Source organism: Neopsephotus bourkii, unplaced genomic scaffold, assembly GCF_033783945.1.
Source record: "Neopsephotus bourkii isolate Nb327-2 ecotype Australia unplaced genomic scaffold, CSIRO-AGI_Nbou_v1 NB_804, whole genome shotgun sequence".
Classification (NCBI taxonomy): Eukaryota; Metazoa; Chordata; class Aves; order Psittaciformes; family Psittacidae; genus Neopsephotus; species Neopsephotus bourkii.
This window is the reverse complement of record NW_026901300.1, coordinates 191,245-204,399: the sequence shown is the minus strand read 5'-3', so window position 1 is coordinate 204,399 and position 13,155 is coordinate 191,245. Positions and strand designations below refer to the sequence as shown.

General features: G+C 42.8%; 1 protein-coding gene across 3 annotated transcripts in view; it reads left to right on the top strand.

Annotated features, from left to right (window-relative positions):
• Positions 1-13,155, top strand: part of LOC133213302 (autism susceptibility gene 2 protein-like) — a 369,269-nt gene that overhangs the window by 196,290 nt on the left and 159,824 nt on the right. For all 3 annotated transcript variants that reach the window (XM_061355448.1, XM_061355451.1, XM_061355450.1), the window contains exon 2: positions 1,659-1,868. In XM_061355448.1, coding sequence (XP_061211432.1) covers positions 1,659-1,868 — 210 coding nt within the window. The remainder of the gene's footprint in view (positions 1-1,658; positions 1,869-13,155) is intronic.

Below are 13,155 nucleotides of genomic sequence, written 5' to 3'. Positions count from 1 at the left end.
ATAGGAGCTGGGGGAACCAGAGGAGGGAGAACACCGTGTTCAAGCATTCAAGGCCACGTTGGACAGGGTTCAAAGCAACCTGGTCTAGTGGAAGGTGTCCCTGCCCGTGGCAGGGGGTTGGAACTGGATGAGCTTTAAGGTCCCTTCCAACCCAACCCAGTCTGGGTTTTTATGTTCTTAGAGTACTCATCTGCTTTATAGCTGAAGACCCCAAAGGTTTTTTTCATGAGTTTGGATAGGCCTCCCAACTTTCCTAATATGAATAACACTGTGTGAAGGAAAGCTTTGGGTATTTCCCATGGTGTCTTAGGTGAAGAAAAGGTAGATAAAGTATCTTACATCTTCTGTTCCAGCGTCCCTTCTTTAATGGTTGTAAAATCACTCTTTTCACCAAATATCAAAGTTGAACATTGCCTGTATTTAGTTTAATTAATCTTCTCACTGGTTTTAGTTATGAATTTTGTGAAGCTCTTGTGTTTTAGATAGGCATTTAGGGAGCATTCTTTAATTAAAGCCAAACTGATTTTTGCCTGTAGGCATAGGGGTTTTTGCATTAAAAGGGAGCATAATTTGAATTATATTCTCCTGAACCTGAATCTTTATGTGACACAGGGACCAATAGCCCAATTTCTTTCCTGCTGTTGGTTATAATAGTAAGTGACAATGAACAGCAGCATGTAGGCTTACAAGATCACATAGTGCTTTATGGTGGAGCATGGAGAGCACCTGGTCAAAGTGTTAGGCATGTTAGTAGAGTATGCTTAAGTATTACACTGTTTAAGTAATATGCCTGCTATCTGGAAATACTGTACTTACGGAGTTCTTGGAGTAGCTATGACTTGGCAGATTGTATGTATTAAATGCATATGTGATTTGTAACTTGCCACTTTCCAGTAACTTCTAATTCTTCTTTCCCAATGACCCTCCAGGCTCCACTTCCTCTGCCTTTAATTCTGTTTTACAGGAGATTTTATTTTAAAGTAACATTTATTTTAACCAAAACCGTGAATTCTGTGTGTTGCAGGTTATCAGTAAGAAAACGGCTGTAGGCTAAGCATCAGAACTCGTGTTTGTTACTTGACTCAAATGTCTTTTATAGACAGACATTGATTCTGGGGTTTAGGGAAGGGTCAGTAACAAAGTTTTCCAATATAAACCTGGGTTTTTGTTTTCAGTGCTTTCCCCCTCGTGCCAAGATTTAGCTTGAGGGAAATGTCCACCACAGTGAGTTGCAATTCATTGGTTATGATTTGGTTTAGGTCAGAGCTTGGCTTCTCAAATGCAAGACAGAATAAATGTGAAAAGCCAGGCCTTGTTTAAATCAAAGATGATTGTCAATTTAGACAGTATAAACACAGGTACATCATCTAGATGCATGCTCACTTGATGCATGAGATGGTTTTGAGAATCAGGAGGTTGATGGTATGAAATCTAAGGATTATGTGTCTGCTTCCGTGTGCTCGCTTCATCTTACAGATTTTATTTTGCATTTCCCTATGTGTTGATTAAATGGATATCAGTTAAGACTGGTTTTGCCTTTTCTGGTGACTGTAGCATTGCATCAGAATGCTTTGCTGGTCATCAGGAATTGCTGCTTTAAAAAGTCGATCAGGTCAGAGCTGTATCTTAACCATTGTGTTTTTCTTCTCTTCCTGCAGAAGGATGTAGCTCTGAAACCTCAGGAACGTGTGGAGAAGCGACAGAATCCTCTAGCCAAGAAGAAACGGGAAGCACTTACCAATGGGCTGGCATATCTCCCGAAAAAGAACAGACTCCACCACCACCAGTACAGCTCTGACCGAGAAAATGATCGTAATCTCTGCCAGCACTTTGGGAAAAGGAAGAAGATACCGAAGGGCCTCAGACAGGTAGGGAGCAGGTTATCTGCCTTGGGGAGGGGGGGCTCTGCTGTTGGCACATGGTGTGTAACTCTAAACTCTTTGTAGTTGTTTTGTTCTTGGGCCACTTGGAACTATGTCCCGGTACTAGAAGGGATTAACTGAGTGGGAAAGCAAGTGGTGTATTGATGCTGGAGCTGAGTTCGTTAATAAATGAGCAAAGGTTGAAAGAGCCTTCTGTAGACTGGCTGTGAGACTGTCAGGGCAAACAAATGTGATCTGTCTCTTACGTTGTTAGGCCAACTTTGTACATAAATATGCCTTCTTGTCTTGACTTGGTACACAAGTGTAAGACTCCCTCTGAGCATGAAGGACATGGTGAGGAAATTGTGAGAGGGGCAGCTGTTAATTAAGACAAAGCTCTTAAGACTGATTATGGTGCAAGGAGCTCATTTGTAGCATGTCAGTGTGTGCTCTTGGGTTACTCATCACCGACCTGTAAGCAAGAGCGTCCTGCCTGCCCACCTCTGGTGTTCCCTTGGTGCGCACGTGACACAAGTGAGTGTGTAGCTCCAGGGTTGCAAAGCTTGAGGATGGAAATCTTGGTCTCTTCTTCAGGACTCTGCAGGGTTGTGTTTGGTATCGTCTTTAAAAGAGAGGAATGTGTGACAAGTGAGATTCATGGGTGAGCAGGATGCAGAAAAAAGAGGCACGTTTTGCCTTTTCTAATTAATGTTCTTTGTGTGTGTGTTTTTTACTAAAGACTAAATTAGAGCTGGACATTTTAAATGTAGCATGTGCTGTGTGGTCATTTGGCTCATTGTGAAGTTCAAGTCGAAGGTAACAGTGAAGAGGTCAGCTTTGATCTAAATGTAAGTGATGTTAATGACTCTTTAACCAAGAATTATATTTCTAATGGAGATGGTTGATTTAATGGAATGAATCTTTATCCTTGTTTAGTGCAAACCAGATCTTGCTTTGCAGAGAAACTTTTAGAGAAATAGAATTCACTGCTGCTCATCTTGTGAGCTCAGGGAAAGGGAAGGAACATTGAAAATGACAAGTACATTGGCTTGTGTTCATTTTGATATTTAGAGTTACTGAAGCTGGTGAAAAATATGTTACCATTATTTTTAAGTCTACATTGTATAAAAAAAACAAATTGTAACACTCTACAGTATGATACCCTTTAAAGTATTGCTTCGAATTTTACTGTGCATTTCAAAGGGAGATGGGGAAGCTCTTCAGGACAGTTGATGCAATGATTATAAGCACATATTGAGGATTGCTGAGTTTCCTTCTCAATTTTCTGTGTCCACCTATGCGGTCTTCATGCTGTTCCTTTTGAATACATCAAATGGTCAGTATATCTGCTTTGTGCAGCAGGAACCGGCCTTGGTAAGAGCTGACTTTTTGCACTCTTTGATTCCTCTGGCATAGCCTACTGTGAGGTGAAACCTTTCTGCCCAGTACTTAAGCTGTGAAGGAATTGGCCTCAGTGCTGATGGAGGCAATTTGTGAGGTTATGTTTTTAGGAATAAATACACACTGGCTGGGAAGGTATTGAGTTGACAGATGTCGTGAAGAATGGTTTTCCTTTTAGCTGATAAATCTGAGTACTCTGCTTAATTCCTGAGGGATAAGGCTGAAAGGAAATAAAATATCTTGCTCAATATAAATCTAATACATTTGGTAGGGGTATAGCTTCTTAGATAAGAACATTTTAGTCTCATGAAGAGTTTAGGTGCTGACAAATCCAAGTGGCTTTGGCACTTAGACACGGAAAAAAGATGTAATGGGAAAGACTATAAAGCTTATTTAAGAAGACATGCCCACACAACCTTTATATATAGTATTTTTGGTAAGCTTTTTCTGTCTTCTTTCAAGACAAATGGTGAAGACCTCAAAAAAAGGGAGGAGAATGGTAAGTTCTGAGGTGGGTTTTCTGTGGCCATGTAACACACTTCCCCCCAGAGGGAATCTTGTGTGCACACCTTGGGTTTGTTTCCCCACCCAGCTCCATCCCATTGAATTCCCAGGCTCTTAATGGGAAGTCAAGTTGCTTGGCAACCTCTCTGGTGGCAAGAAGTCAAGAACTGGGGCCTCTGTGTTTTGTGCTTGGCAAAGTAGGAGTGTCCAAAGACAAAGTTCAGTATGCTTCAAGGCCAGGGTAGATGAGGCTTGGAGCAACCTGCTCTAGTGGAAGGTGTCCCTGCCCATGGCAGGGGATTGGAACTGTATGAGCTTTAAGGACCCTTCCAACCCAAACCAGTCTATGGGTCTGTGATTCAGGATATATGTATACAGAGTGTCCTTGCTATATTAGGGTTATGTATTTTATAGGTAAACAATGTATTTTGCCCCTGTTATCCCTGGAGCAATGTGTGAATATTATAACTGGATGTCAGGATGCGGTCTCAATGCTGTCACTTGCATTCCCATGCTGGCATAAAACCTTGGCTGCAGCCTGTCCCTGTTGGGAAATGTTTTATACCTGGCTATCTTGTTGGTTGCTTTACCAGGAATTAACAATTGTGTCCGATCCACCTTCTTGTGAAGCCTGTAATCTGTTGGAAGTAACTCTCACATGCAGGATTTACAGTATGAAGCTCCCTCATCAAACAGATTTAGTGGAAGTCAGCTATTAGAAGGGCTGCTAATTAGTTTTCAGAGAAAATCCTTGCAGTATCCGTGCAGGTATTTATCCAGCTCTGCTGAAGTGCCTGCAGGTTTATTGAAATCCACAAAATGTGAAACTCTACCTTAATTAAGGTTCATATTTTACTAGCGAGAAGACTTTTGAACTCTGCTTTGTGAGCTTTTATAAATGTACTTATGCCTCAAGGAAGTTTTAGTTGGCGTTAAGCAAACATAAGACTCATCAGAATATTTCTCCAGCGTTTTAGGTTTAATTTCCTTTCCGTTAATCGGCGGTGGCGATTTTATGTGTTTTCTGTAAAAATCAGTTGGAGATCTGAAATGGAACATTTATAACCAGTAAAAGGGTGGCAGAAAGTTCTAAATACTTTTTAATGAGTTTCTATCCCTCAAGGTCTGAAGCAGAGTGGGGTGTACGAGGAAACAATGAGTTGTCATTGCAGAAAGTGTTGAGAGTATTTTGATAGAGGGAAGGGATCATGTCTCTTTACTCAATGGGTGTTTGCTGCCTCTACCATTTCCTTCATTGTTTTTTCTATCTGCTGGAAGATTCATATGCCCATGGCAGGGGTTGGAACTGGATGAGTTTTAAGGTCCCTTCCAACCCAAACCAGTCTGGGATCCTACAGTCTGTAGGAATATTCAGCCTTGCAGTCAGGAAGGGCTTTTGCAGGCTTTTAGGCAAGCCCGTACATGACAGGTAAATGAGCGTGGAGCGGGAGGTGGGTGTTAGCTCTATGGTTTGTGGTGACACTGGTCGGGGAGCTGAGCAGATGGGTTTGATTGTCACCGGCAGTGTGATTCCAGTGAGAGCTGACTGTGGTGACAAGCGATTTACAATGTGCTATTTACAGTTTGGGTTTGCAGTCTCTCAATGACATCCGAGTGCTCTTTAGCAACTGCTTTCATTACTGCTTTTCTAAGAGCTGTTAATTGAAAATGAAATTGTGGGTGGGCTTTGGGAGTGCAATAGCAGCTACAAGTATTATACTCCACCACGGAAAACTGTTCCATTTCTGTGACTCCCAGCTTGTAGCTCTCTGCAGCGGCAAGGGAAAAAAGGTGTGTGTATTTGTGCAGTGTGAGGTCAAACCCCGTGGAAATACTGCATCCAACCTGCATATGCCTGGAATGAGTGATAAAGGCTCAAATCTCCTTTTATATAGCTGCTGTGGTTTGGGATTACTTTCCTGGCAGCCAGTTGATTTCAGTGCCTATAAAACTGCTGAAGATGAGGTAGGAACCTGGGCCATGAAAACAGCTTGTGGCGGGACAACAGAGGGGTTTGCAAGCCTTGCTGAGTGCATTGGGGCTACTTCTGCATTGTTGGAGGTCTGGCTCTGTATGACTTGTTCAAAAGAGCATTGCTACCAGCTTATAGAGTGTGGGCAGTGATGCTGTGTGCATTAATGGAAATTGAGATAATGTGTCTTTCCATTCTGTTTGTAGAGAAAGAGGTTGGTTTTCTGTGTGTTTTCAATTTAAAAACACTAATACAGCCACTTTGAAATGTCTGGATTTGCTCTTTGTGTTGCAACCAACACAGCATGGTTTAATTATGTGCAAGTGTAGTCAAAAGGTTGAAATCACCCATGGCAACTGGTCACAAGTAACAGGAGTATGCAGGGGACACTGGTTTAGTGAACCTGTCTGCTCTGTGTTGGTATTGTGTCATCCAGGGGGGTGTTTATTTGGGTTGGTTTGTCAGTCCATGCTGTGAACAACATTCAACTTGAAAAATAAACTGTGAAATGATGGAAAAAAAATCAGATTACAACACTGAAAGTATAGAAAGAGCCATATACAGGTAGCTGTGCACTTAGGTTCTACAGCATGAGTGTGTGCAGTATTACAGAAGATGCTGGTGTGATAAGCTGCAGAGAAGCTGTGGCTGCCCCATCCCTGGCAGCGTTCAAGGCTAGGTTGGACACAGGGGCTTGGAGCAACTTGGTCTAGTGGAAGGTGTCCCTGCCCATGGCAGGGGGTTGGAACTGGGCAAGCTTTAAGGTCCCTTCCAACCCAAACAATTCCGTGAATCTATATGGAGGGATTGATAAATGTGGGCTGTGAGAAGCCTTTGTAGGATGGGAAAGGAGGAGCACATCTGTGGGGAAGGGGTGAAGTGGTGGGGCTTTGCACAGGTCCAGGCTGGGCAACATGATTTTTTGGAAGGGTAAATGTTATACAAGGGAGTGTGTGTGTGTGGAAGGATATACCCGAGGAGGGGACATGTTTTGTGAATTAACATCATCTGTGTCAGCTGATGTCCAGCTCGGTTGTATCTTGTCTGCCATCATGCTGTTCAGAGGTTGAGTGCTTTGTGCTGGCCAGTTGGTAATTTCATCCTTGAAAGGGAACCGGGCTTTGTTTTGCACACATGCACCCTGTGTGGATTATCTGCATGTCTGAGAGAACGTGCGTCTAAAAGCTGGGCTGCTGTTCAGTTGCCCCTCTCATTTCCTTTTTGGAAACTGCTGTTGGTGACAAACAGCGCTTGAATTACAAGCACTCTGTGATTCTCAACTGCTGTTTGCTTCTGATCAGAGGCCACAGAAATCTCCAGCTGCACTTAACCTGCAGTCACCATATCCAGCACGTCATCTGTGAAGGCACCCAGCTGCTCAAAAGCATCCAAACAACTTCTGCGCCCTGATAATATATAATTGAGCTCAATGGGCACAGAAAAGATTGTTGTTCTCTACAGAAAGGACCGAAAAATGATGCGTTGCTTTGTGTGCCTGTTGTTCTGCACCATGCATCCCCCACCCCCCAGGCTTATTGCAATTCCTGAATAGGCACTTTGGATTCCTTGAAAACACACACACCAAAACAGGCACGTAGTATGAAATGCGGAGCCATTCACAAATCCAAGTGTGATGGCAGGATGCAGCTAACGCTTCCGAGCGAGGAGCTGTGCAAACACCTGCATTCATTGATCAGAAGCTGCCACTTTGCTGAGGATTTGCCTGCAGTGACGTGGCAAGGCGTTTCCCCCCCTTCTCATCCCCAGCCTCACCTGCAATCTTTCAATAAGCTATTGAATTATACCTCTCTAAATGATATGCTGCAAATCCAGCGGGTCCTAATTGCTAATGATGGTTCTGAAAGACTTTCATTTGACTGTAATTAAGTTTGCAAGCAATCAGCTGCCCTTATCAGAATTGAAAACACATATAATGTAAAATACAGGCTGGTGGTAATGGAGCCTTTTCTTAAAAGGAGGAGGGAAGAAGAAGATGTTTTATTAGCAGAAGCTGTGACATATTTTAATACCTTGAAAACATCATGTGTGAAATTAATTCTGTTCAGTATTCTACCATCTGGCACTGTTATTGTTCTGTATATATTGCCATGTAAAGTGTGCTTTTTTTATTTGTAAGGGTCTGAACTTGGGTTTGAAAGAGTAATCATGAGTCCAATTGATTACTAAGGATGTTATGCCTGCTAGGTGGGTTAAAAATCCATGCTGGAAAATCCCATAGACTCAAAATGGCTTCCCCATGGTTAGCTTTGCTTGCAGGGCTGAGGAAACTGGAAGAAAAGGGCCTTCGTTTTGCCATGCCCCTCTCCTGTGAAGGAATATATGTATCCAGAGGTAAGGGGAACTCTTTCCAGCTGTTGTTTATGGAAGCTGAAGTAGAAAATGCCTGTATCTTGGACTTGGTACCATGACAATTTTTTCATAGCATACTTCTGTTTCTATCCTTTTTGTATGGTGCTGCATAAAACCCCCAGCTCAGAGCCTCCAGTAAGAGGTAGTGGGTATTAGGAGCTTATGGTTTTGGCTGTGGTGTAAGCACAAAGAGTCCCCATTTGTAGCTGCAGAAGAGTATAAGCTTAAGACCTGGTTACGATAATGTGTTTGTCCATTCTAGCTAAAATATTGCCTGTTTGGGTGTGGATCGGCTTTTGACCAGGACTCAAACATGAGCATTAATACCTGATAACCACATATGGTGACCAGTAGTTATCGTGGTAGTGTTATTTCTAGATGGTAGAGCTTAGATAGCCAAGGGCAAGGCATGGAAGAACTTAGGTCATACGCAGAAACAGGAACATCCAACCAGGTTGGATGGGGCTTGGAGCAACCTGCTCTAGTGGAAGGTGTCCCTGCCCATAACAGGGGGCTGGAACTGGATGAGCTTTAAGGTCCCTTCCAACACAAACCAGTCTGTGGTTTTATGATGATAATACCTCACATTTCTCTGGAGCCAGTGGTATGAGCTGATAGCACCAGGGATGTGGCAGAAGGGTTTCTCTGCCTCCCCTGCTTTCGCCTGCCATCACTGTTGTGTTTTGCATGATCAGGCTTGTAAGAAAATGAGCAATGTTGGCATGTTTTTATTTCTAATGCAAATTATGCCACTGCTTTGTGATCTGCCCTGCTGCGTCTCACTTTGTCTTTTGGCTCCAGTCTATGCAGCTGTGGAGTTGCCAGAGAGATGTCACCATCCTGTTCCCAGAGTGTGTAATGCTACTGGGAGAAAGTGCCCCTGTGTGTACCACTGACCCACTGCATCCAGGGCACCAGAAACTCCCAGCAACTTCCAAACTGAAAAAACCTATGATTAAAACCAGTGGCTTTTGGGTTAACCTCATTATATTAATCAATTAGAGATCTTGAGAATAATAGTAAAGACAAACTGTGCATGGAACAGTTATTGTCTCTCAGGATTATCTTTTTTCTTTTAATGTTGGCACCCTTTAATTGATAACTTCAGTGATGATTAAAGGTGCTGTATTGGGAAGTGAACCACATTTCAAAGTGTGACACAATCAGTTGCTGTTTCAAAAGTTCCCTTGCATTCCAATAAGGAATGAAACAAAAGATTCATTTTGACTGAGGCTGCTTGGAGATAAATGAAGCTGCAGCTTAAGTCATATAAGACTGTATAATAAAGTGAGCACTTTGAATAAAAAATAGAAATCTTCCAGCACTTTTAAAAATACCTTTTTTCTGTGTTCTACAGAACTGAGGTTGAAGCCAACACTTGTGACCTGTAGGTTTGCCTGTGTGTTAATTGGAGGCTCAGAAGTTCATCTTCAGATTTGTTATGGAAAAAAAAAATGAAATGTTGATACTATGTTACTCACTTTTTTTTCCTCTGCAAACTCTGTACACACAAAGGTGTGAGGAGGTGCAAGAGCAACGTGCTTTAATGTGGTTGTAGCATCCACAGCACACTTGTGGGTTTGCAGCATCCTTCTGGCACAGGGATCATCACTGGGGAGCGGGCCCTGTGCTCTGATGCTGTTCCCACTGTGACACCTGCTCTGATGGAGGGGTGGGTGCAGGCAGGCTGTGATACCCCACCGCAAGCACTGTGGTGCTGGAAGAGCTATAGGAGCAGGAGAGCAGCCTCAGGAGCGGGCCAGCCTCCTGGATCATATTTAAAATCAGTTATGCTTTTGTAACCTTAGGTCCAGCTCCTGAGCACTGTAACCGCATGGATTCAGGGGCATGGCCCTATGTTGTGTACTTCACACTGTTAAAGTGTCATTGAACCACACTCAGAGGACCTGTTCCCTTAGCAAGGGGTATGAAGGGCTCCTAGCTTGGCCATTCCAAGGGGAAGGCGACAGTGAGGAAAAGAGGCAGTTCCTTGAATTCAGTAAGTGGGGCATTTTCCTATCTCTGTGAACTAAAGGCAGTGCTCCTGCGTTTGTAGCTTACTGGTACAGCCCCACTGATGAGGAGGGGGAGGCTGTGATTCTTCCAGGTCTGACTGGCTTCCTTTTGGGCTGAGATTTATCAGGAGTGAAAGCTTCCCCCATGGTGTTGCTGGAAGAACCATGTGAATGTGTTGATAAACTTCCTGCTTATTGATCTCAATACAGCAAAAAATGAGCTGTGTGTAAAGTGCAGGAAAATTATTGATGCTCTTCCTCAACCTTGAGGAGGTTATTCTCTACTTCAGGTGGTTTTATAAGTCAGAATGTTGCATTTCTATGAAATCAAGACAGTTTAACTTTTGTTTGCGTACAAACCCGTGGAAATGGAACAAACCTAAACATAGGAAACAGGGACTTAGATTTAAACCCTTTTTCATAGCATATGAACTGTAGGCAGTAGGAAAACCTCATTTGTTATTGGCAAAAATGAGACATAGCTTTATTTTTTTATACTGAGCTTGCTATACTCTTGAATAATTCAACAGGATGTTTCGAGTCAGTTCCATTGCCAGTTCAAGAGCGTTTTCTGGCCATTACTACATAAGGCCATGACTCCTAAACCAAACAAAATAGACTTGTCCTTATGTCCTGACCTCTCCCTGGAATGATTTTCTCTGTTCCTTATTAACATACAGTGAAGTGATATAAAGAAATTACCCTTAAGTAAGTTACTGTTGCTAAAAGAAAACAAATATTTTAATGGAAATCAACTGCAAAAGTTAATGAGGTTTTGCATTTCATAGAAACAGAATGCTTTGGGTTAGAAGCTTAAAGCTCATCCAGTTCCAAACCGCTTCCACTAGAGCAGCTTGCTCCAAGCCCCTGTGTCCAACCTGGCCTTGAACACTGACAGGGATGGGGCAGCCACAGCTTCTCTGGGCACCCTGTGCCAGTGCCTCAGCACCCTCACAGGGAAGAGCTTCTGCCTAATGTCCAATCCCAGTCTACCCTCTTTCAAAGAGCTGTATTGCCTGCTTTGAAGTTCCCATGTACTGCATGTACCTATTTGCCTGCCCGGATAGTAGAATTATAAATAGGTGTAGGAACCAGTGCGCTTAAGAAAGAAGAATCAAGTTCCTTCACATACTGCTCTTCTTCATGAGCAGAGAAGCAAGAGAGAGCAAACCCCAAATTTACTCATGTAATGCCATTAGGCCTAAGCTTGTCTCACCCTGACAGTTTCATAGGGCTAAAGAGGGCCTTAAATTAATGAAACTAGTAAAGCTGAGAATGGGAGGAGAGCTGGAAGCTGGCATTTAGTACTTCTGTAAGTGATTTCAGGTTGGCATTATGAAGATTTTCATAAAGGTATTTTAATCATAAAGCAGGTGGGCTTCATCCTGGCCATATGAAGCAGCAAACATTTGGTGCATGAAGGTTTTCCATGCTACTCTGGCTTTGCCAACTACGTTCATCTTTTCCTTCTGAACAGCTTTCCTCTGACGCAGCTGAACAAAACATCTCATACTTTTAGAAATGAAAACCAAAATAAAACCCAAGTGCCCAAAGTGGGGCTGAGGGTTAATAAAAATGGAAATTCTCTTCAAATTACTGATCAATCTGTTTAATGTTTTATAGTCTCCCCTCCCCCTAACACATGTTCTTCTCTTGTAAAGCACCTTATTGCTTCCTGCTTGTTTACCATCTTTTAGCAAGTCAAGCAGCTTTCAAATTGCTTTGATGTTAATTATAGAACTTGTTCAATAGGGCCTGCTAGGTGAGGGAAAATAGCTCATATGTTTAAGAAAATAAATTAATATCCAGACAATTACTCTGTGCTTTGGTTCTGAAGAAGGAAATGACAAGATACTGATGACTTTAGTGTTGTCAAATAAACGCTGTATTTGGGTGGCGTGCTGCTCTCAGTTTGCAAGATGTGATGTTAGTTGTCTTCGCTTCTCCTGATGATCAAGAACAACTGTGTGCTGAGGGCTGACCCTCAGAATTGTCACAGGAGTTGGGTTCCAATCTCTCTTCTGGCAGATTGAAGAAACAGGGAGTTTTCCTTAGCCCACAGAAGCAGCTGCTATAAACCAGGCTGTTGGATCATGGGCTATTCCAGCTGTTCCATCTGTTCTTCTCTGGACTCTGGTCCATCTGGAGCTGCTCTTACACTGCTCAGTTCAAGTGTTGTTGCATTGACATTTTAGCTGCAGCTCAGTTTGGGGATTTACAAAAAAAGCTCTTAAGATTTGGAGAAAGCTCTGGCTGTCTCTGGATAAAGCTGCCACACACTCAGATCTGTATCAGTCAGAGTGGTTTGTGTTGTAAGGGACCTTAAAGCTCACCCAGTTCCAGCCCCCTGCCACGGGCAGGCACACCTTCCATTAGAACACAAGCTAGAACACAAGCTGTGTCCAGTCTGGATCAATTGGCTGCTCAGTGGATAAATTGGCTGCTCAGTGTCAAGATCTAAACCCCTTGCAAGGAAGCATCAGGCAGTGTGTCAGTGTTGGAGTTAGGAACTGGGGCCACTGGGGACATGCACTCGGTGGCCTCTGCGGAGTCGCAGCCTCATTTCCTCATCTTCATCCTGTATGTAAATTGTGTTTAATCATAAAAAAACTTATCTAACAATTCTAATCAAGGCGTAAAGGCTTAATCAGAGAATTTGTGCAGTGTTTGGAGATCTTCAGATGAAAGGTTTGGTACCTGATAAATGAATATGAATGATTTCTAGTACTGTAGCCATTAAAGCTGACTGTGGAGTTTGTCACAAACCAGGGCTGTGTTGAATACCCGCAGAGTACCTATCCAGAAGGAACGTAGAACCTTTAGCTTATTAGTGGCATTGTATATATACATTAGCAATGCACAGAGGGGGAGGGTGGAAGATGCATCATTATAAAATGCTTTTGAAAGCTTTGAAGTAAAATTTGTGGCCTGATGTTTCCTATGAGAATTGCAGTGTTTTCAGTGGTGGGAAGATATGTGCAGTATTAAGGCTTGTGCTTCCAGTGTTTTAAATGAACCTGTGCTTTAGACT